The sequence below is a fragment of the Solea solea genome, chromosome 15, assembly GCF_958295425.1.
Source record: "Solea solea chromosome 15, fSolSol10.1, whole genome shotgun sequence".
Lineage (NCBI taxonomy): Eukaryota > Metazoa > Chordata > Actinopteri > Pleuronectiformes > Soleidae > Solea > Solea solea.
In genome coordinates, this window is record NC_081148.1 from 2,290,871 (window position 1) to 2,311,560 (window position 20,690).

Genomic DNA, 20,690 nt, shown 5'->3' on the forward strand with positions numbered 1-20,690 from the left:
TTTCCACAGAGGGGAATTTGAAATGAAACAATGCATTGTGGGAAATGAAGTGTGGCTTCAGTTCACAAAGACACAAGGACACTCAAGTGTAAACTTTGAATAAAACTTTATTGATTCTATTTTAAGCTGCGACAGGTGAGCATTAACATTGTTGTTAGCTTAGCATTGTGAGTGAATGTCATCACAGACACAGCAGCGAGGGCTCCTCCCCCTCCCTCCTCCTCGTCATCTGACCTGTCTCCAAGGCATTCTGGGAAATTATTGTGACGAGCTCTACCAGAGCAAACTAAAAACAAGGATAAGACGGCAGGTGGCGCTATAACAACAGGAAGTAGATCAGAAAACAGTGAAAGTAAAAGACCCATTAAAATAAAAGCTTATTAAAATTTATAAATATAACCCCGCCCCCTTTTAAAAATCCCACCCCCCTCCCCCACTGTCAGCTGATAACTCAAACATAAACATTAATAACTGATTAATAACTGTCTAAAGCAGGGGAATCAATGACTGAAGAATGATTGATCAGCTGACTGATGAGATTATTTCATCTCCACGTTTCCTCCCTGACTCGCCTCCTGATTGGACGAGAGGCGGGGCTCAGCGTGGTGATGTCACAGTAAGTAAGAAGCGATGCCAGCGGTTTCAGTTGTGTGCGACGATCAGCGATAAAAGTTTCACATCTGCAGAGAAGAAGCGACACAAGTGAGGTCACGTCCAGTCGCACGATGGCGTCACGTGACGACGATGTCATGTGACTCTCACCTGGACAGGAGATCTGTGCAGCCACTGGTCTTTGTCTCCACCCACTTTCAGGCAGGAGAACAGGTCACAGACCGTCGGTAACACCAGGCGCTCCTGAGGACACACGACAACGCTTAGTCAGCAAACAAGTCCCACAATGCACTGGGGGTGTGTTGCTATGGTGACACCCTCTTACCTGGGCCTGAGTCCTCTTCTTCAGCAGCCACTTGTCCTCTTCTGTGGGGCGGGGCTGAACTCCTGACCCTGGACTCGGACTCATGACCCATCGATCCGGATCCAGAGGAAGCTGGAATGGTGAGGAGGGGGGGGCGGAGCCTAGGTTGTCCCTGCTCGCCTTCTCCTCGCCAGGAGCTACCCAGGCAGAAAGGGTGGAGCTAAGAGCCAGAGGAGATGAGGAGGAGGAGTTGGAGGGGTGGAGCCAGGTCTGCAGGATGTTCTGGACCTGTGGAGAGGACAGTTGTGTGTCATCACACTTGAAAGGGCAGAGTTTTTATGCTGATCAGAGGACATTAAAAACCTTGGTGGTTGTTACCTTCAGCTCCTGCTCTATGTGGTACATAGTGGGCGGGGCCATCTTTGATCTAATAGGTGTGGCAGTGGTGGTGGGGGGCGGGTCATTCTTGGCCACAGGAACACCATTCTTGTCCCGCCCCTCCTGCTGCAGCAGCCAGCGGCTCAGCGCGTCTTTAGCGCAGTTCTCCTCACACACGCAGTCGGCGAACGTTGAGCACAGTTCGTTGGCTCTGCACGTCTGCGGCTCCGGCACCGCCTGCTGCACCCACACCTCCAGGCCCGGTGGGGGCGTGGCTGGGGAGCTGGGACTGGAGGTGGTGGGCGGAGTCTTCAGGCACTTGAGCCGGCCCAGGTTCTCGATCTCTACCGCCTTGGTGGTCTGGCAGCAGGAGGAGCAGTCAGCCGCGGCTGTGGTCATGTGACTCGATCCTACGAGCCAATCACTGGGCGACCAGCTGGTTTCAAACGGCTTCAGCAGCTGCTGCCACCGTTCAGCATCCGTCATGGTATCCATGGCAACAGTGGGCGGGGTGATGAGCCAGTCGCTGAGTTCCTCCTCAGAGGAGGAGACGACAAACTCAGATTCGTCAATTTTCTCGATGGAGAAGGCGGAGCTACAGCTGCTCAGGGTTCTCTCCCGGCTCATGGGGATCTGGTCCTTGAGGACCCAGGCCTCCAGGTCCCTGAGCTGACCCCAGGCCTGCAGGAAGTCCACTGAGGCCAGGACAGGACAGGAAGTCTACACACACGGACACACACACACGTCAACAACAAAACGGCAAAACATTTTAGAACCAATCAAATCACCTCGTGACAGTTGACCTCTCACCTTGGTCTCTTTACTTGACATCAGCCAATCCTGAGGGTTCTTACTGGACTGGAGACCAACAGGAGCGCTGCTGGTGGACGGATTACCCAGAAGCCACTCCTCCAGAGCTCCGCCCTCGGACTTCTGCAGAGACACATTTTTATTTGATAGAGTTTTACTTTCCAACACTAACAGCTGTTATTTTAAACAATTTTTTTATTGTTAAGCAGTAAGTCAGAAGCTCTTATTTTTAAATTGAGGATCCTCTGTGTCTCTTTTGTTCTTAGCTGAACATAATCAGTTATAAAGTTATATCACTAATAAAACCAAAAGTAAAAACCAAATCATGTGTATTTATTGTATAAAAATATTGACTATAAAACATCATTATATCTACACATACACACACATATATACACACATATATATACATACATACATACATATATATACACACACATACATACATATATACACACACATACATATATATATATATACACACACACATACATATATATACACACATACACATATATATATACACACATACACATATATACACATACATACATACATATACATATATATATGTGTATATATATGTATATGTATGTATATGTGTATATATATTTATTTGAAAATCCCTGAACAAAGCAACATGTTGTTGAGGGTGGGAGGAGTTACCTGCTTCTTGGCTGCAATTGGCGAGTTCTGCACCTGACCTTTCTGGAGGGTGGGGTTCTGAGAGGACACTCCCCCCACAAGCTGCAAACAGGAAGTTAAAAAACAAGCCTGGTCAGCGTGCATTCATAAACCATAATAAACCAGCTTCTTAAATTTGAATGTTTTCTGGTTTCTTTGCTCCATAAAACAAAGAAATCATCAACATTTTTCAACATTTTGTGAACCAAACATAATAAATAATAATGGATGATGAAGGTTAGGGTCACCTGTGCGGTGATGCTTCCGAACGAGGTGATGGCGTTCTTCAGAGAGCGAGTGTCGGCGTGGAAACTCATCTCAGGTGTCTCCTCTGGAGTCAGACTTAGAGAGGACAACCTGCAGAGGGGGGACAAAACAAGCGCTCCGTTATCTCCTCTGAGTCACAACATCAGGGTGAAACTTTGACCTTTGAACTGGTCTGTGAAAACACCTGTGTGTGTGTGTGTGTGTGTGTGTGTGTGTGTGTGTGTGTGTGTTTACTTCTCCATGCAGCTGGTCAGCTGGTTGCTCAGGTCGTTGCTGTTGTTGTTGTTGTGCAGCTGATGAGCGATGACGTCAAACTGACCTCGCAGCTGAAACACAAACAAACAAAAACATGAGAAACTCACCATGTTCTAACAATCTGGCTGGTGTCTTATAAATAATCTTTATAAGACAGAGTTTATATTCCGATATAGGAGATTATGTGGATATAAAGCTGCACACAGGTCGTTTCTCTGAACTCATAAAAAGTTTGACCGTGACAATGCTCTGTAAATACACTGTTAAACATCCTGTAAATACACTGTTAAACATACTGTAAATACCCTGTAAACATACTGTAAATACACTGTTAAACATACTGTAAATACACTGTTAAACATCCTGTAAATACACTGTTAAACATACTGTAAATACACTGTTAAACATACTGTAAATACCCTGTAAACATACTGTAAATATACTGTTAAACATACTGTAAATACACTGTTAAACATACTGTAGATACACTGTAAACATACTGTAAATATACTGTTAAACATACTGTAGATACACTGTAAATATAGTGTTAAACATACTGTAAATACACTGTAAACATACTGTAAATATAGTGTTAAACATACTGTAAATACACTGTAAACATACTGTAAATATAGTGTTAAACATACTGTAAATACACTGTAAACTAAAATATAATATAATCTACTGTTTATGGTCTGTATTACGTGATCTTAAAATACACTTATTACCTTTCACTTCAGATAAAACCGGCTTCATTTATTTACTTGTGTTACAAACAATGACGATAAATATGGTCAAATATTCATTTGTTTAATTACATGTATTTATTTTTTTTAATCAGCATGTATAATATTTAGTGTTTAATATAATAAATATGATGATTGTCAATGCAGCAGCGATTAAAACCAGGAAAGGTCTTCACAGATAAAAACAGCCGACTCAGCATCACATCATGTCTTTAAAGTGTGTGGAAGTGCCTCATTTAGTTCAATCCGTCACATTTTTACCGATATTTCTTGCGTTTATCGTGCAAAGCCGGTCAAACATGTGACTGTAGCAACTCACCTGTCAAGTTGAAGCCTGTCAATCAAACAGTTCGGCCATTTTCTAAACCAATATGTCAGCCATTATTATTTATGTGTATTTTCTCTCTGTTTACTGAATGAATTGGAGTGATGCTGTAATCCGATGACCTGTGTGACCTGTGTTGTGAACAGTTTTTGTTTCATGTTGTTCTTGTTTACCCGGTGCAGCTGGTGCAGCTGCTGCTGCAGCGTCTCCGTCTTCACTTGCTCCAGTAACTCAATCTGACCGAGCAGCCACACCTCTCTGCAGCGCAGCGCCTCCTGCTGGCGGCTCACACAGCTCTGAAGCTCCAAGCGCACCTGAGAGAGAGATAGAGAGAGAGAGAGAGAGAGAGAGAGTGTAAGACTCGACACAGATCAGATCTCAGACGCATCAACACAGAAAAACACAATATGATCTCTGTTTCTATGGAAACAGTAAAAATGTTTTGGCTTCTGTGAGAGGACAAAATAGACGATGAAGTCTGATGTTCGTCATGTCCTTCATCGTCCTCTCACCAGTGACATCGGCACCTTAGTTGAAGCAGACCATCATACCCGTCAACAGTGCCAGACCAAAGCAGTCCAGGAGCTCAGTCTCTCGCTCTGCTCCAGTCTCTTATATACCGACTCTACCACGCCCTGCGCTCTCTCTCTCTCTCTCTCTCATCTCTTATATGTCCCAGAGCTTGACCTACGCACACACACACACACACTGACTCACTGTGTGTGTGTGTGTGTGTGTGTTATGAGTTGCTGGCTGATCCAGGATCAGAGGATCACAGACCACAAACCTCAACAAAGGAGCAGCTTTAACAGAGTTACCAGGCTTCACCGCAGCTAACAATGCTAACAGCGTATTGGTGGCAATCGCTTGGTGTTACATTCATGTTAGCGTGATGTTAGCTCAATGTTGCGTTTCTTATACAGAAATATCAAAGTGGTCACCTGCTGAGTTTGTGAAGTGAACAATGTGAGAAGAACTGAGCTGTTCGCTCTCTTGTTCTTCAACATCTTCTTTTAACATTTAAAGTCCTCCATAACTTAGCTCCTCCTTACCTCACTGACCTCCTCCACACTGAGACATGTTCCTCCTCAGCCTGCCCACCCGCTCGTCTGTCCACAGTGGGACTGTGTGTTTGACGTTTGTGTTTTACTTGACATGTAAAGCGACCTTGAGAGTCTGAAAGGCGCTTACAATGAAATGTGTTGTTATTATTATTATCATTGTTCTCTGTTCAAAGTCATCAAGGACTCAAGACTGGCTTTGATTAATCAGTTTGATGTGGAGGGCAGTTAGCTTAATGTTAGCTCAGTTTTAGCTTATGTTAGCTCAGTCTTGGACGAGTCTTAGCTGAATGTTAGCTCGCCACGGCACAGGAAGAAACGCTGCTGCACTACAGCGACTGTGTCAGATGTCTAGCAGTGCCGAACTGTGGATCAATTAATAAGACTGAACAATCCTAAAAACGTGGGTTCATCTCCAACAATTACCAGGGAAATCTCAATATTTTAGGTTAAGTTTGTGTCTGACAGGGTGGGGGCGTGGCATCACGATGGTGTCTCTCCATCATGATGTCAGTCAGCCATCGACACAACCCTAGTCTTTGGTTAATGTTACCTCAGTTTTGGCTCAGTCTTAGGTTAACATTAGCCCAGTTTTAGGTTAACGTCAGCTCAGTCTTAGGTTAACGTCAGCTCAGTCTTAGGTTAACGTTATCTCAGTCTCAGATTAACATTAGCTCAGTCTCAGATTAACATTAGCTCAGTCTCAGATTAACATTATCTCAGTTTTAGGTTAACATTAGCTCAGTCTCAGATTAACATTATCTCAGTCTTAGGTTAACGTCAGCTCTGTGGAGGCTGGTCATGAAAACTTGGATGGACTGGATAAACCTAAACAGTGTGCATTTGGACTTTCTGGGTATCTCATAGGACTACTGGAATTAAGCTAAGTATCACTTCTGTAGGTCTTTCTTATTTGGTTGCTATTTCATTAATTGCTATTGTATCTAGCTGGGTTGCTTGACTTTTGACTTGTCTGTTTAGCTAAGGTGAAAGTAGTTTGTTGATATTTCGTCTGCTAGGTCAAAGAGAAAGTTGTTATTGTTGCTGTTTTGACCTAGTTTCTATTGAGCCATCACCATCACCAGGTGTGATGTTTCATTGGCTACAGGGGAGTGGCCAACACTGCTGTAACCAATCAGCCCCTAATCAGGTGTCTTTTAAAAAAGCAGCACTCACTTTGAAGCAGCTGACTCTTCAGACGAAGACCCAGGAAGACAAAGACAAAGGAATCTAAACTGGAGTCTAACAAGGAGGCTAATGAGGCTAAATACCTGTCTGCAATTGTTTTGTACCTTTCACATATGTGCACTTTTTCCATTCCTGTTCATGTTTCTTCTCATAGAGATTACAAACCTCACAATCACTCACAGCATCACCGTAATCTGTCCTCACTTATCTATCTCACTTGCTACTTCTCCACCAACTCACAAAGCTGGCAACCACCTTGACCTCATCTTCACAAGAAACTGCTCCACCTCCGACCTCAAGGTAACTCCACTTCATGTCTCTGATCATTTCCTCATATCCTACTCTCTCCCAATCTGATGATCTCATCAGATGTTGCACTTGTCCGATGTAACATTCGCTCTCTCTCTCCCTCCTCTGTCCTCAACGGTTCTATCAGCACTTCCTTCAGCTGACTCCTTCTCCCTCATGCATCCCAACTCTGCCAGTCACCTTCCTCTCTACTCTGTCCTCCTCTCTTGACTCTCTCTGTCCTCTTACTTCACAGCGGGTTCGTAAGTCCTCCCCAGCCCCGTGGTTGTCCGACTGCTCTTCCTATCTTTCTCTTCTCTCCACCTTCACTGCCTCTATCTCTGCAGCCAAACAATCTTTCTATCAGACTAAAATTCAATCCTCTTTCTCTAACCCCAAAAAACTTTTCTCAATCTTCTCTAACCTCCTTGACCCCCCCACTCCCCCACCTCCTTCCTCCCTTCTACCAATTCACTTTGTCAACTACTTCACAAATAAGTAGATGCCATTCGCTCTTCTTTCTCCACCTCCTGATCTCACCACTCTACCAACCACAAATTCAGCTCCTTCTCTATCCTCTTTCACCCCTCTATCTCAGGATCAAGTTCTTTCCCTAATAACCTCTGCCCGCCCAACCTCCTTCCCCCTTGACCCTATCCCTTCTCACCTTCTTCAGTCAATTGCTTCTGATCTTCTTCCTTTCCTCACCCACCTCATTAACACATCTCTATCATCTGGTTGCTTTCCGGACTCTCTTAAAGAGGCCAGAGTGACCCCCCTCCTTAAAAAACCCCACCCTTGACCCGTCTGAAGTAAATAACTACAAACCTGTCTCTCTTCTTCCTTTTCTCTCCAAAACTCTGGAGCGTGCTATCTTTAATCAACTCTCCTCCTACCTTCACCGGAACAACCTTCTTGATCCTCTTCAGTCTGGTTTTAAAGCAGGTCACTTGACCGAAACTGCACTTCTTGCTGTCACTGAGCAACTCCACACTGCCAGGGCTGCCTCTCTCTCCTCTGTGTTCATCCTCTTGGATCTTTCTGCAGCGTTTGACACAGTTAACCACCAGATCCTTACTTCCTCCCTTCAAGAACTAGGTGTCTCAGGCTCTGCACTTACCCTACTCTCGTCCTATCTTCAAAACCGAACATACAGAGTAACCTGGAGAGGATCACTTGAGATGACCATCTCTCCCTCACTGCCAACCAAAGTTCTCCCACACTACACCGCTCCTCCACTCCCTTCACTGGCTTCCTGTAGCTGCTCGCATCAGCTTCAAGACTCTAGTGCTTGCGTTCCATGCTACAAACGGATCCGGTCCAGCCTACATCCAGGACTACTACCTAAACCTACACCCGAGCCCGCCCACTCTGCATCGGCAAACTGGCTTGCTGCCCCCTCACTGAGAGGATCGAACTTGAGACTGTTCACTGTCCTAGCTCCCAAATGGTGGAACGAGCTCCCCATCAACATCCGGACAGTGGAAAGCCTCCACATCTTCCGCCGCCGACTAAAAACACATTTCTTCCGACTCTACCTCGACTAAGACGACGACAAAAAAACTTGCTTATACATCGCACTTATGACTAGCACTTAATAGTTTGGCTTACTTGAAGCTGTTACTTACTTCTAGCTCTTATTTGTACCCAAATGTTTAAATGTCGCTTTGGATAAAAGCGTCTGCTAAATGACATGTAACGTAATGTAATGACTGTTGACATGTAACGTAATGTAATGACTGTTGACATGTAACGTAATGTAATGACTGTTGACATGTAACGTAATGTAATGACTGTTGGCATGTAACGTAATGTAATGACTGTTTACATTGAATCAGCTGTTTGATGAGCCGCTGGACTTTCTGGTCTCTTTCTGGACGGACATTTGATTTGTGTAATGTTATAATAACCATGTGACATGTGTACGTCATCATCATAGCAGACAGTGACAGGATCCTGACCTCTCTGGTGTTTTCTCTCAGCTGCTGCTCGGCCTTCATCACACTGTTGACGGCCTCCTCCAGCTGAGTCTGGGCCTGTCGGCACAGTTTCAGGCCTCCGCTCCCCTCCACTGATGCAGGCATCCTGGACGAGAAACAGAGCAACACTGTGAGGTCATATGACCCTTTCAATACAATGCTGAGAATGTTTCAGACGACGGTGTCCAAACAGAAAAATATTTTTTTTACATATGTGATATGATGGATGATGATGTCATGACCATGTGACCACAGGATCAACCTTCAGCTTGTGTTGTGGTGTCGACCTCAGTGACTCGTGGCACCTCAGTGACACCACAGGACTATTTTCAGCCGTCCATGGTCAACAGCTTGACAGTGATGTCATTCAGAGACACGGCTTCCAGAGAAACCTGGAAACTGTGCTGATATTGAGGGCGTGGCCTGGGGGGCGCGGCAGCGCTTCAGTATCAGCTGTGAACAGTCTGCAAATCGCTGATAAGAAGCAGCATCAGCACTTTCTGTTTGACCTTGGAGTTACACAGCATCTTCTGCTCCGACTGTAGGTCGCCAAACAAACAATCACAGCCGACAACAGTGCGACAATAAGGTTACAACAACCAACAAGAATCATATTAACTACCAACAACGCGACAATATGTTTTTAACAACTAACAAGAACATTCATGCTCACAACCGACAACAGCTTAACAACAGGGAATAACAACCATCACGCTCACGACTGATAACATGACAGTGAGGTTACAGCGACCGACGTCGACCATACTCACAACTAACAGTGCGTAACACTGTCACAAACATGCACTCATAACACAACCAACAACATGGTTACAGGATTTTAACAACCAAAAAAACACAGAATGACAACAACAACAACAACAACAACAACAACACAACCACAACAACGTTATGACATTAAAACAACATGACGGCTCACAACTCACTGCTTTCATGGTAGCAGTGGCTCTATGTGCCATGGAGATGTAATGAGTCAGAATCACTGTGATGTGATTCTAATCTATTTTATTGTACTTATTGACCTACATTACACAGGGCTTCCCCCAGTGCATTATTATTAGTATTACTTGCCCCCCCACCAGGCTAAGCATTGCTTGTTTATTTATTTTAAATAGATTTTTTACACACCAGAAATAGTGATACCAAAGACAGTATATAGAGCTTTCAAACGTATCACCAAGCACAATAGCGTCATCTTATGGTCAATACGTGAACACATTGGGGGGGTGGGAGATCAGGTGTATTATTCATCACCTGAACCCCCAAAACCACTGCCTGTGTCTACACGCTAACTTCATAGAATAACACCACGTCACAGAGAAAGGGTCAAACGCTGGACACTTTATTTTTCCGAAGTCTGAGGAGACGATGAGCTCACTCGTTCACCACCGGGAGTGCACCGCCACCAAGCCGGCATTAGCCGAGCCGGTGTGAGCTAGCACGGATGTTAGCAAGTCATCAGAGCAGCCTTCTGCGAGCCGTGATGGTAAACATCGAACTAGCAGAGGTATGTTTTGCCGGGTGTGCGCTAACACCGCATGGATCCTCAACCAGAGTCCTTATTGTACAACTTATAGGCAAGATGTGCTAAACGCACATAATGACTCTAGCATTAAGAAAGTAAACAAATAATAATACATCGGGCGATAGGCGGGGTACACCCTGGACAGTTCACCAGTCCATCGCAGGGCCACACACAGATAGGCCCTTGTTCCAACTGGGGCTCGAACCCGGGTCTTCTCGCTGCAAGGCGAGAGTGCTAACCACTATATTCCACCATGTGGCCCACAATTGATACTATTTATATGTTTGTTAGAACAGTATTTCAAGAGTGTGCCTTTTTTTAAGACTCTATAGTTGGTGTTTAAGTATTGTTAATAAACGTCTTACAATTTCAAATTTCCTGTCAACTTTTACATATTTCTTTTTCAAAAACACAGCGGGCCGCCCGAGCAGCGCCTACCACCAGGCTCAGCAGGTTTTCTGGGGGAAACCCGGATTACAGGTGGGGAAAATAAATGAAATCTTAAATGTGAAAAACATTGTTGTTCTTCAGTGATACGAGGTGAAACAGAAACATACAAACACATGAATCCATAACACGGTAACAATAAGCATCATATACACGATCATAAAGTGAAGCAGCTCAGTGAACTTTGCCCTTGTTTTGTGTCTGATTGTAATCATCAACGTGTCAAAGAGACGGACTGAACTAAGGGTGGTGGAAATGATTGTGTGTAAAATTCAAAAGCCCTGTGTTGAGTTTTTACGACTGTACTTTTGAAGCATTGTCTCTGATATAATAACATAATTACAGCTGAATGAAGACACCACAGTGTTGTTTTTATATAATGTGACTTGAGATCCCTAAATTTCCATTTCATGTGTGGAGGAAGTATGAGAAGATTTACACTCATAATGATCCTGACAATAATAATATACACATCTGAAAAACATGCTTCAATATCATTTAGTAGATTCTTACACTCTTAAACTTACAAAATTAATCGCTGACAATTTCTTTGATCAATAATCGGTTTTCAGCTTCCTAAATTTGAATATTTTCTAGTTTCTTTCAAACCGAATCATTTTAAGGGCATCATCATTTCATCAGTTTGACAAACATTGATCTACATTTTAGGACATTTTACTGACCAAATACGTATTCAATTAATGGGGACAGATGAATCCATTATGAAAATAATCGTATTGTGTCCTCGTGTTCTGGTTAAGTCAGATTGTTAACGTGTAAATATCTGAAAGACTTAAACCTGTCTTGGCCTTTGTGAAACAGAAAATGTAAGGATGGACTCAATCTAGTCTGACTTTCTCTGTTATCCTGGATTTCTGACAAGATCACAACATTAAAACAACTTTCCTCGAATGTTCTGACTGAGGAGGAAATTCCCACTGACCACACAATAACCACAGTCACTCACAAGTGAAACTATCTGAACTCTACTTCTGTAGTTCTTATTGATCCTGAGCCTTTTTATTCTTATTTTCTTGAAACTGTTTGATTTAAATCCCTTGTTTGTTCCGATCTACGCGAAGTAAACTAATTATTGAGCAGAAACTAAAACACAAACATCTGTAGAGTCGTGAGGAAGATAAGATGGCGCCCACGCGGTCCTGCCGGTACCGTACCTCATGACGCGGACACACTGACCGCGAACCAGCACCGACAGTCGGTCTGTGGTTCAGGGCTCCCCCGCTGAGGTTGGTAGATCAGAGCCGCCGCGGTTCGGTCACAGCTCAGAGAGGAATGAGGAAGCGGGGCTCCGCCTGTCCGCCATCACACTCTGTCCGCCCGCACGTACACGCGAGCATAGGCCGAGGGGGCGGAGTCCACAACAGCACTTTCTCACGAGCTAGCGAGATAACCGAGCTAATAATCGATCCACTGATAACTCAGCTGATCATTGACCATGAAATGGACACGACACGCAGCTGTTTAAACACAAACACACAAACACCAGGTGTTGTTTTCAGTACCGGGCTGACATCTTTTGCGACGCTAGTCATGCGTTAAATCACACAAAGGGGAAAAATAAGTCGAGCTAAGTCTTAGCTGTGAGAGGGAATCTGTAAAAAAATAGACACTTTCTAAAGCAGGTTTGGTTTTACAACACATAAGTATGTGCGCGTTTACCTGATAAAACCAGATGCGTTAAATCGTCTAATGGTTGAAGTTATATTAGGGTGGAGTGGTTAGCAATGTTACGTTTATTTAACAGCTGGATTTCATTGGTGATCACAAAGCAGCCAGCTGACACACACACACACACACATAACATACAGCGGTCACACTGCGCTCACTCTGCTAGCGGAGCTAACAGCGTTAGCCCGGTCATCTCCGCGTCACCGCCACCATTTCACTCACCGTGAGGCTCGACCGTGGATCCGCGACTTCGATGTCATAGAGAATCTCGGCGGAGAAACGTTCCACAGCACTGTCGTTAAAAGAAAAATCCGGCGATTCTCACCGACCAGGACCGAATGTCACTGCCTACGTCACACAAGCACAAAAAACAGCCATGTGGAGGAAGTATCGCGAGAAGTGAAACGGTGAAAGAATGAGCCTGCCCCCTGCTGGTAAGACTGATAGTAGACGAGAGAGAGAACTTTGAACTGCAATTAAAATTCTTCTTTTTATAGAATGTATATATATATATATATGTACATATATACCGTAGTATCCTGATATTTATGTTACTTACAATAAATAAATATTACTACGATTATCCTGAGTGGTTCAATCGTACTGAAGTTACCACATATACGTATATATGTATACATATAACATACTTATATATAATAAAGCGGTAGATGATGGATGATGGATATATGTACTAATATGTATTAGTACATATATCGTATGTATATCACATACTTTACATACGTGCAATATATATATGTATACAATATCTCACGCTCAATCCTTGTTATGGTTTTATTTTTAACATACAACCATGTTTATGACAACAATAAATACAAAGTTCTACTTGCTTTTCTATTTTTTCAGCTTTTCATTTCAAGATTCAAGATTTCAAGATGTTTATTTGTCACGTGGATGTACAAGTACACCCCCAATGAAATGACTTTGCAACAAGCCCCACTGTGCAACTGTGCAGCAATAAAATAAAAATAAAATAGATGAAATAACAGATGAAATATAAAGTTTGGCTTGATTATTAGAGTGAAGAAAAGAAGGTTTATTGTTCGAAAACGTGTGCAGTAAAAAATACGTAATGGTTTTTTTTCCTTTTCGTTTAAAACTTTCAAAATAAAGTTTTTAATTTCCGGCTTCACGTTGCTCCGCACTGAACATCATGACGTCACTGTGTGTGCGTATCAGAGGTTCAGCGGCGGCAGTGTTTTTTTGTTGTTGCGTATTTTCGGATCTTTGACGTGACAGAACGGTCGGTTTTGAGCTAAATTAGACACGCGTGGGAACGTTTTCCACGCTGCCAGTGACCCGGGACAGACACGCTTCATATCCGGATAAAGCGCTGCTGTCACTGCGGGGAAAATGTCTGCGGGCTCCGGGAACAGAAACACGAACACGGAACCGTGGGGAAGCTTCGACGACAACCTCGTCCAGGTGAGCTAACAAGCTAACAGCTAATCTACCAGCTAACTGCTACACGAACCTACTTACCAGCCAGTTAACTACTTAACTGTGGTTTGAATGACACAACGCTCGTGACCACTGTATCGGTCTGACCGCTGCTGTAGTCGATCACCGATAATAACTGTAATTATTGATAGCTGTGTGTCAGATTTATACTTCCGGGTGTTGCTCGGTTTGTTTTTATGTTTGACACACTGCGCGTCCCGAGTCACGTGTCCACATAACAATATATGACGATTATTCTGATAACAATGTAATTGTGATTCACGATATTATTACAATAATCTCATTGTATTGTTTTAACATAGTTTTATGGTGGAAATTCGAGTTGAAGGCTGTTTTTGGATTTCCAACTCGCAATTTCGCAACCCCGACATACATACAAATGTTGGACACGTTGTTACGATGTCTGCGTTGGACATGTTATTGCGATGTCTGCGTTGGACATGTTATTGCGATGTCGGTGTTGGACATGTTATTGCAATATCTGCGTTGGACATGTTATTGCGATGTCTGCGTTGGACATGTTATTGCGATGTCTGCGTTGGACATGTTATTGCGATGTCTGCGTTGGACTTGTTATTACGATGTCTGCGTTGGACTTGTTGTTACGATGTCTGCGTTGGACTTGTTATTACGATGTCTGCGTTGGACATGTTATTAAGATGTCTGGGTTGGACATGTTATTACGATGTCTGGGTTGGACATGTTATTACGATGTCTGCGTTGGACATGTCATTACGATGTCTGCGTTGGATATGTTGTTGCGATGTCTGCGTTGGACACGTTACGATGTCTGCGTTGGACACATTACGATGTCTGCGTTGGACACATTACGATGTCTGCGTTGGACACGTTACGATGTTTGCGTTGGACTTGTTATGATGTCTGCGTTGGACATGTTGATACGATGTCTACGTTGGACATGTTATTACGATGTCTGCGTTGGTCATGTTGTTACGATGTCTGCGTTGGACTTGTTACGATGTCTGCGTTGGACATGTTACGATGTCTACGTTGGACTTGTTACGTTGTCTGCGTTGGACATGTTGTTACGTTGTCTGGATTGTGGCGCAAGGGGGGAGCTGTACCGCTATACAGTCCAATAAACACTTGGACTGTACGTACTGTTAATTTTCATCTGCGGATGTCTGTGTTGGACATGTCGCTACGATGTTTGTGAGCGCTAAATAACGTGTAAATCCACTGGTATTGCTAACGAAGGCTAGCTCCAAAAACATGTGACTGTTATAACCGTCACAAAGAGGGTGAAAATGTTCGGTACATTTTCAGAAAATTTCCATGGGATTGGGAAGTTTAGTTTGGGAATTTAGGAAATATCCAAATTGGAAACCTATGGGATTTTTTGGTCATGTGTGATAATATCGTGTGATTGTTGTTTTGAATGTAAACACTTTTCAAACAATCAAACCGGTGAGTGAGTTCAGGAGCTCTGTGTGGCAGGGTGGTGGCGCTGCAGTCATAGACATGGAGAACATGGACGACACGTCGGGCTCCAGCTTTGAGGACATGGGCGAGATGCACCAGAGGATGAAGGAGGAGGAGGAGGTGTCGGAGGAGGCGGCGGCCACCGACGACGACAGCCCCGAGGACGGAGAGTTCCTGGGGATGAAGGGGATCAAAGGTCAGCTGGGTCGACAGGTGGCAGATGAGGTGAGTGCTGTTGTGGGAGGGGGAGGAGTCAGAGAAGTTCCCGCCCTCGCTGTTGCTCTGACCTGATGTTACCTGTGTGCAGGTGTGGCGGGCGGGGAAGCGTCAGGCTTCCAAAGCCTTTAACCTCTACGCCAACATCGACATCCTGAGGCCGTACTTTGACGTGGAGCCAGTCCAGGTCCGCAGCAGGTAGGACCGCCCACTTTCTGTTTATCGTCGGTGACTTCCTGCTTGTACTGACTGTGACCTGCTCTTTGTCTGACAGGCTGATCGAGTCCATGATACCTGTCCGCATGATCAACTTCCCACAGGTAAACGTGCACTTCCTGTGTCCACCGGCACGTGAAAAGGTTTACATTTTGATCCTTGTATTAGTTTGCCCTCATACAGAAACATTTTAGTTTCTTCTGTTGTGAAATTAACACATTTTTCATACTCATGTCGCAGCAGATATACAATAGTACATTTTGATATATATATATATATATTTATATATATTTATATATTTATATATATATATATATGTATATATATATATATATATATTTATATATTTATATGTATATATATATATATATATATATATATATATATATATATATATATATATATATATATGATGAACAATAATAGCTGTTGAGGGCACTAGCAAGGGAAGCAGCGTATTCAGCTTCCGTTTGAGTGCGGTAGTGTCGGGATCTGAGCGTGTTTGGCGATATCCCATAATAAGCTATAATGCAAATATCAGACGATACTGCCAATTTTGTGCCAATAATATTGTCATCCATAAAAAATTGTTGCATTTCTCAAAACACGTCCCATAAACGTCAACAGCAGTATGCTAGCCTGGCTAATGCTACTACACTTCAAAATAAAAGCCTGAAACCGCGCAGGTTTCATTGACAGATTAAAAGCTTGCTGTAAATCGTGAGAATAATAAGAGTCTTAAGGTTTCCTTGGTGAAATCAATCATGAAGGATGAATACAGTGAATATCCACCAGGGGGCGACTCCAGCAGGGAAAGGGACGAGTGAACACCAGTGTGATTGACAGCTGGTGTCGTCCAATAGGAGCCTGGTCACAGGTCACGTTTCTGTTTGCAAAAAAAAGTCAACCTGGTGTCGGCCATTTTGTGATGGGGGGATGGTCCAGATTGTCGTAGGTGACGTCGTGACTTTGTGGCCTTGTTGTTCTCGTTCTCTGAGCGTTTGTCGTTGGTGTGTAGAAGATCGCAGGTGAACTGTACGGACCTCTGATGCTGGTCTTCACGCTCGTCGCCATCCTGCTGCACGGGATGAAGACTTCAGGAACCGTCATCGTAAGAACACACACACACACACACACAGGGAGTGTGGTGATTGGTTGAGACTGCTTTTCTAAGTTGGTTCTGATTGGTTCTGTGCTGTGCAGAGGGAGGGGACTCTGATGGGAACAGCCATAGGAACATGTTTCGGGTACTGGCTCGGCGTTTCCTCCTTCATCTACTTCCTGGCCTACCTGGTCAACGCTCAGATCACCATGCTGCAGATGCTGTCCCTGCTGGTCAGTGCTGGCACTGCAGCCACACACACACACACACACACACAGTACACACTGTACTCTTTTTCCCTTTTTTTGTGTGAACATTATTTCCTGTTTGCCGTTGTCAGGGTTACGGATTGTTCGGTCACTGCGTCGTCCTCTTCGTCACCTACAACATCCACTTCCACTTCCTGTTCTACGTCCTGTGGCTGCTGGTCGGAGGACTGTCCACCCTGCGCATGGTAAGGACCACACTTCCCATCAGCCCCCTCTTCTCCCTCACGCCGTAGACTCAGCTGTATTTCCTGTATGTCCGCCCCGTCAGGTGGCAGCTCTTCTGTCTCGCACGGTTGGTAAGACGCCGCGTCTCCTCCTCTGTGGGACGCTGTCTCTGCTGCACATGCTCTTCCTGCTCTACCTGCACTTCTCCTACCACAAGATCATTGAAGGTGAGAGACACACACCTGAGTGTCAGAGTGAGACCTCCTGTCGTTGATTTTGTGTCAGAGTGAGACCTCCTGTCTTGTTTCAGGGCTGCTCGACACTCTTGAAGGACCCAACTTGTCTCCGATCCAGCGGGTGGCCAGAGATGTGCCTGAGCTGACACTTAACGCCACGGGGCGGAGCCTGGGAGTGACACTGATGTCCCACTGAGGACCAGCCCACTCAGAGACGCTGTCGGCAACCTTGAGAAGGAGATGTGTTTCTTTTTTTGTGTAAATGTTTATCTTTGGTTACCTGGTAAAAGAATAATCACAGGTCAAAGGTCATGACGGTGGTGAAGCTTCATGTTCACATGTATTTATAGGTTCTGTACAAAACTCTAATAAACTTTATGGACTTTGGTTTAAATCACAGAGAAAATCTTTGTTTTATTGTAAAAAGTTTCTGTTTGTTATGAATTAAAATTCTACAATGGCGTATTTAGGCCCAAGTAAATTAATAAAAAATAATAATACGGACCCGGGGATGGGGGTTATATTTAGGGAAGTTGCAGATTTATGAGATTAAATAGTAGATTTGCCACTTTTAATCTAATAAATCTGCGACTTTTTCTCATAAATCGCCGACTTTATTTTCTTGAAGATTTGACACTTTAGAGAGATTTAAAAAAAAATGTTTTATTTTATATTATTAAATAATTTGTTTTACTTTGAAACCAAGTCGTAACAGGGGTAAAGTTAAAATTACTTTATTTTGAAAAACATGACAGGAAAATGTAAAGTTTGTAGAAGTAAATAATTTGTTTTACTTTGAAACTCAGTCATAATGTGCAGTTAAAAATAAGTTGTTATTTTTCTTTACTACATTTATTTTGAAACTCAACATGTTGGTACTTTTCCTTTATTTACGGGGGTGGAGTGGCTCAGTGGTTAAGACCGATAAGACCGGAACCCTGTATGCTCAATGACATGTAATCTTACTGCCCTGAGCGCAGCCTGTCAGGTGACTCCTCCTCCTCCTGCTTGGACCAATCAGAGACCGATGGTGATTTCAGCCAATCACAGTGAAGGAAACCAAACCTGCGAGACCACGCGCGGGGCGGCACATGACACATGTGACCACGTTTGTTCACAGCGCGGGAAACGGCAGCAACGAGGAGAAACGGTCAGAGCAGACAGACCCTGAACCTGACCCTGAACCTGAGGAGATAGAACTAGAACCTGAACCTGAAGAGATAGAACTAGAACCTGAACCAGAATCAGAACCTGAGCAGACAGACCCTGAACCTGAGGAGATAGAACCTGAACCAGAACCTGAACCTGAGGAAACAGAAACAGAACCAGAACCTGAACCTGACAGAAAGGATGAAGGTGTATTTCTGCGGGAGCATCCGCGGCGGCAGAGAGGACGTCGTCATTTACCAGAAGATTGTGAAGAAGCTTCAGAGCTACGGCAGCGTGTTGACGGAACACTTGAGCAGTGCAGAGCTCACACACAGAGGTCAGAGATCACTCACGCACACACACATTAAAATGAGGTATGTGATGTCACTGAGCTGCTGCGCTGTGATTGGACAGGAGAGGTCGCCTCAGACGCAGGCGACAGGTTCATCCATGACCGCGATGTGGACTGGCTGCGACAGTGTGACGGTGAGTGAGCGACGATCACTGATTATTGATCAGTGATTCTAAGTTTTAATTGTGTGTTGTGACTGACCTCTGTGTGACCTCACAGCGGTGGTGGCTGAGGTCACGCAGCCGTCCCTCGGCGTCGGTTATGAGCTCGGCCGCGTCGTCGACATGAAGAAGAAAACCCTGTGTCTGTTCAGGCCGGCGTCGGGACGCGGTGAGGTCACACGCTGGCCACGCCCCCTTAAGCTCTGCACAAAAACACAAACATTAGTACATTCACAAAGCTAACATGCTAATGTTAACTTCCTGTGTGTGTGCGCAGTTCTGTCGGCCATGATCCGTGGAGCTCACGATGGCGAACTCTTCGTGGTCAAAGACTACAGCGAGGACGACATGGAGGACGTCGTGGACGAGTTCTTTGCAGTCCTGAAGCAGACATGAAGACGCCAAAACACTGTCGCTGCTAAAATGATCAATACAGTTGATTCAAACACACACTGATCGGTCTCTGGATTATTGATTATTATCCATCTTAGCTTTTAGCTAATCACATAGCTACAGGCTCAACCGACCACTCATTTGTTCCACTGTTCGCCAGCAGGAGGCTGCACACACGCACACCTGTGACCTGTAGGGGGCGGGGCTTCAGCTGCTGAACATGAAAATGGAAACTGATGAATAATTGATCAAATTAAATAATTCAGAGTGGACGATGAATATCAGCTGGAGGACACATACATGAATATTGATGGTTTCCATGGCAACTGTCTGATCATAAAGCAACATGACAGCAACCAATGACTCAGCAAAAAATTCTGCTACATGCTCAGTTCGGCACTTAGCTACTTGGCTAATCGCTTAGCTAGCTACGTAGCTAGCTACTTAACTAATCACTTAGCTAATTGATTAACCAACAGCTAAGCTAACCGTTCAGTTAGCCACTCACTAGCTGTGTTCCATTTACAACAGAAGTCTGAAACTGAGAGCAACGTCAACGCCACCTGTGGAATGTTAAAACCACAGACAAACGTATCGTGGGCTGGCAACTGTTAGCTGTTAACAAACATAGCAACATTTCCACAAAAAAAATCGATGTTTGCGACTTGTTTATTGTGAAATTAACGTTAAAGTTTTGTACGAGTGGCGACATCTTGGAGTCCTATTTTAGGAATGCTGACTTTCTGAGTTTGTGTCTGTTTTTTTTTCCAATTTCTCAATGAACGTGGTGACCTCGGCGGTGACCTCCGACCTCTGAATTCTGATAACATTAAAGTAACAGTACGTAAAACTAACCATGAATGTGTATGTGGAAGGAAATATGAATAGAACTGTCATGAAGTCCCCACAATGCAACACACTTACCTGGAACAA

General features: G+C 44.1%; 3 protein-coding genes across 7 annotated transcripts; 2 read left to right on the forward strand and 1 right to left on the reverse strand.

The window, feature by feature from the left end:
• Positions 1-89: 89 nt before the first annotated feature.
• ncoa4 (nuclear receptor coactivator 4) lies at positions 90-12,956 on the reverse strand. Of its 3 annotated transcripts, none has more exons than XM_058650973.1 (11): positions 12,799-12,956; positions 8,880-9,003; positions 4,555-4,695; positions 3,290-3,381; positions 3,037-3,145; positions 2,771-2,851; positions 2,105-2,227; positions 1,295-2,014; positions 938-1,204; positions 763-855; positions 90-680 (listed from the first exon to the last, which is right to left on the reverse strand). In XM_058650973.1, the coding sequence occupies exons 1-11, from the start codon at positions 12,834-12,836 to the stop codon at positions 675-677; spliced, it is 1,794 nt and encodes a 597-aa protein (XP_058506956.1). In that variant the 5' UTR covers positions 12,837-12,956; the 3' UTR covers positions 90-674. The 3 variants fall into 3 exon arrangements, with proteins under 3 accessions (XP_058506956.1, XP_058506957.1, XP_058506958.1); XM_058650974.1 differs by lacking the exon at positions 12,799-12,956 and adding an exon at positions 12,063-12,240; XM_058650975.1 differs by lacking the exons at positions 8,880-9,003; positions 12,799-12,956 and adding an exon at positions 4,894-4,917.
• A 786-nt stretch (positions 12,957-13,742) lies between these two features.
• On the forward strand, positions 13,743-18,096 carry yipf3 (Yip1 domain family, member 3). The gene is made up of 9 exons (XM_058650993.1): positions 13,743-14,019; positions 15,514-15,723; positions 15,806-15,912; positions 15,989-16,034; positions 16,949-17,041; positions 17,134-17,265; positions 17,373-17,486; positions 17,570-17,693; positions 17,777-18,096. The coding sequence occupies exons 1-9, from the start codon at positions 13,948-13,950 to the stop codon at positions 17,896-17,898; spliced, it is 1,020 nt and encodes a 339-aa protein (XP_058506976.1). The 5' UTR covers positions 13,743-13,947; the 3' UTR covers positions 17,899-18,096.
• Positions 18,097-18,676: 580 nt separating this feature from the next.
• Positions 18,677-20,656, forward strand: dnph1 (2'-deoxynucleoside 5'-phosphate N-hydrolase 1). Of its 3 annotated transcripts, none has more exons than XM_058651010.1 (5): positions 18,677-19,188; positions 19,269-19,337; positions 19,423-19,533; positions 19,642-19,719; positions 20,132-20,656. In XM_058651010.1, exons 1-5 carry the CDS (start codon positions 19,053-19,055, stop codon positions 20,179-20,181), a joined length of 444 nt encoding a protein of 147 aa, XP_058506993.1. In that variant the 5' UTR covers positions 18,677-19,052; the 3' UTR covers positions 20,182-20,656. The 3 variants fall into 3 exon arrangements, with proteins under 3 accessions (XP_058506993.1, XP_058506992.1, XP_058506994.1); XM_058651009.1 differs by having other exon boundaries at positions 18,684-19,188; positions 19,266-19,337; XM_058651011.1 differs by lacking the exon at positions 20,132-20,656 and having other exon boundaries at positions 18,687-19,188; positions 19,266-19,337; positions 19,642-19,816.
• The last annotated feature ends 34 nt before the right edge of the window (positions 20,657-20,690 follow it).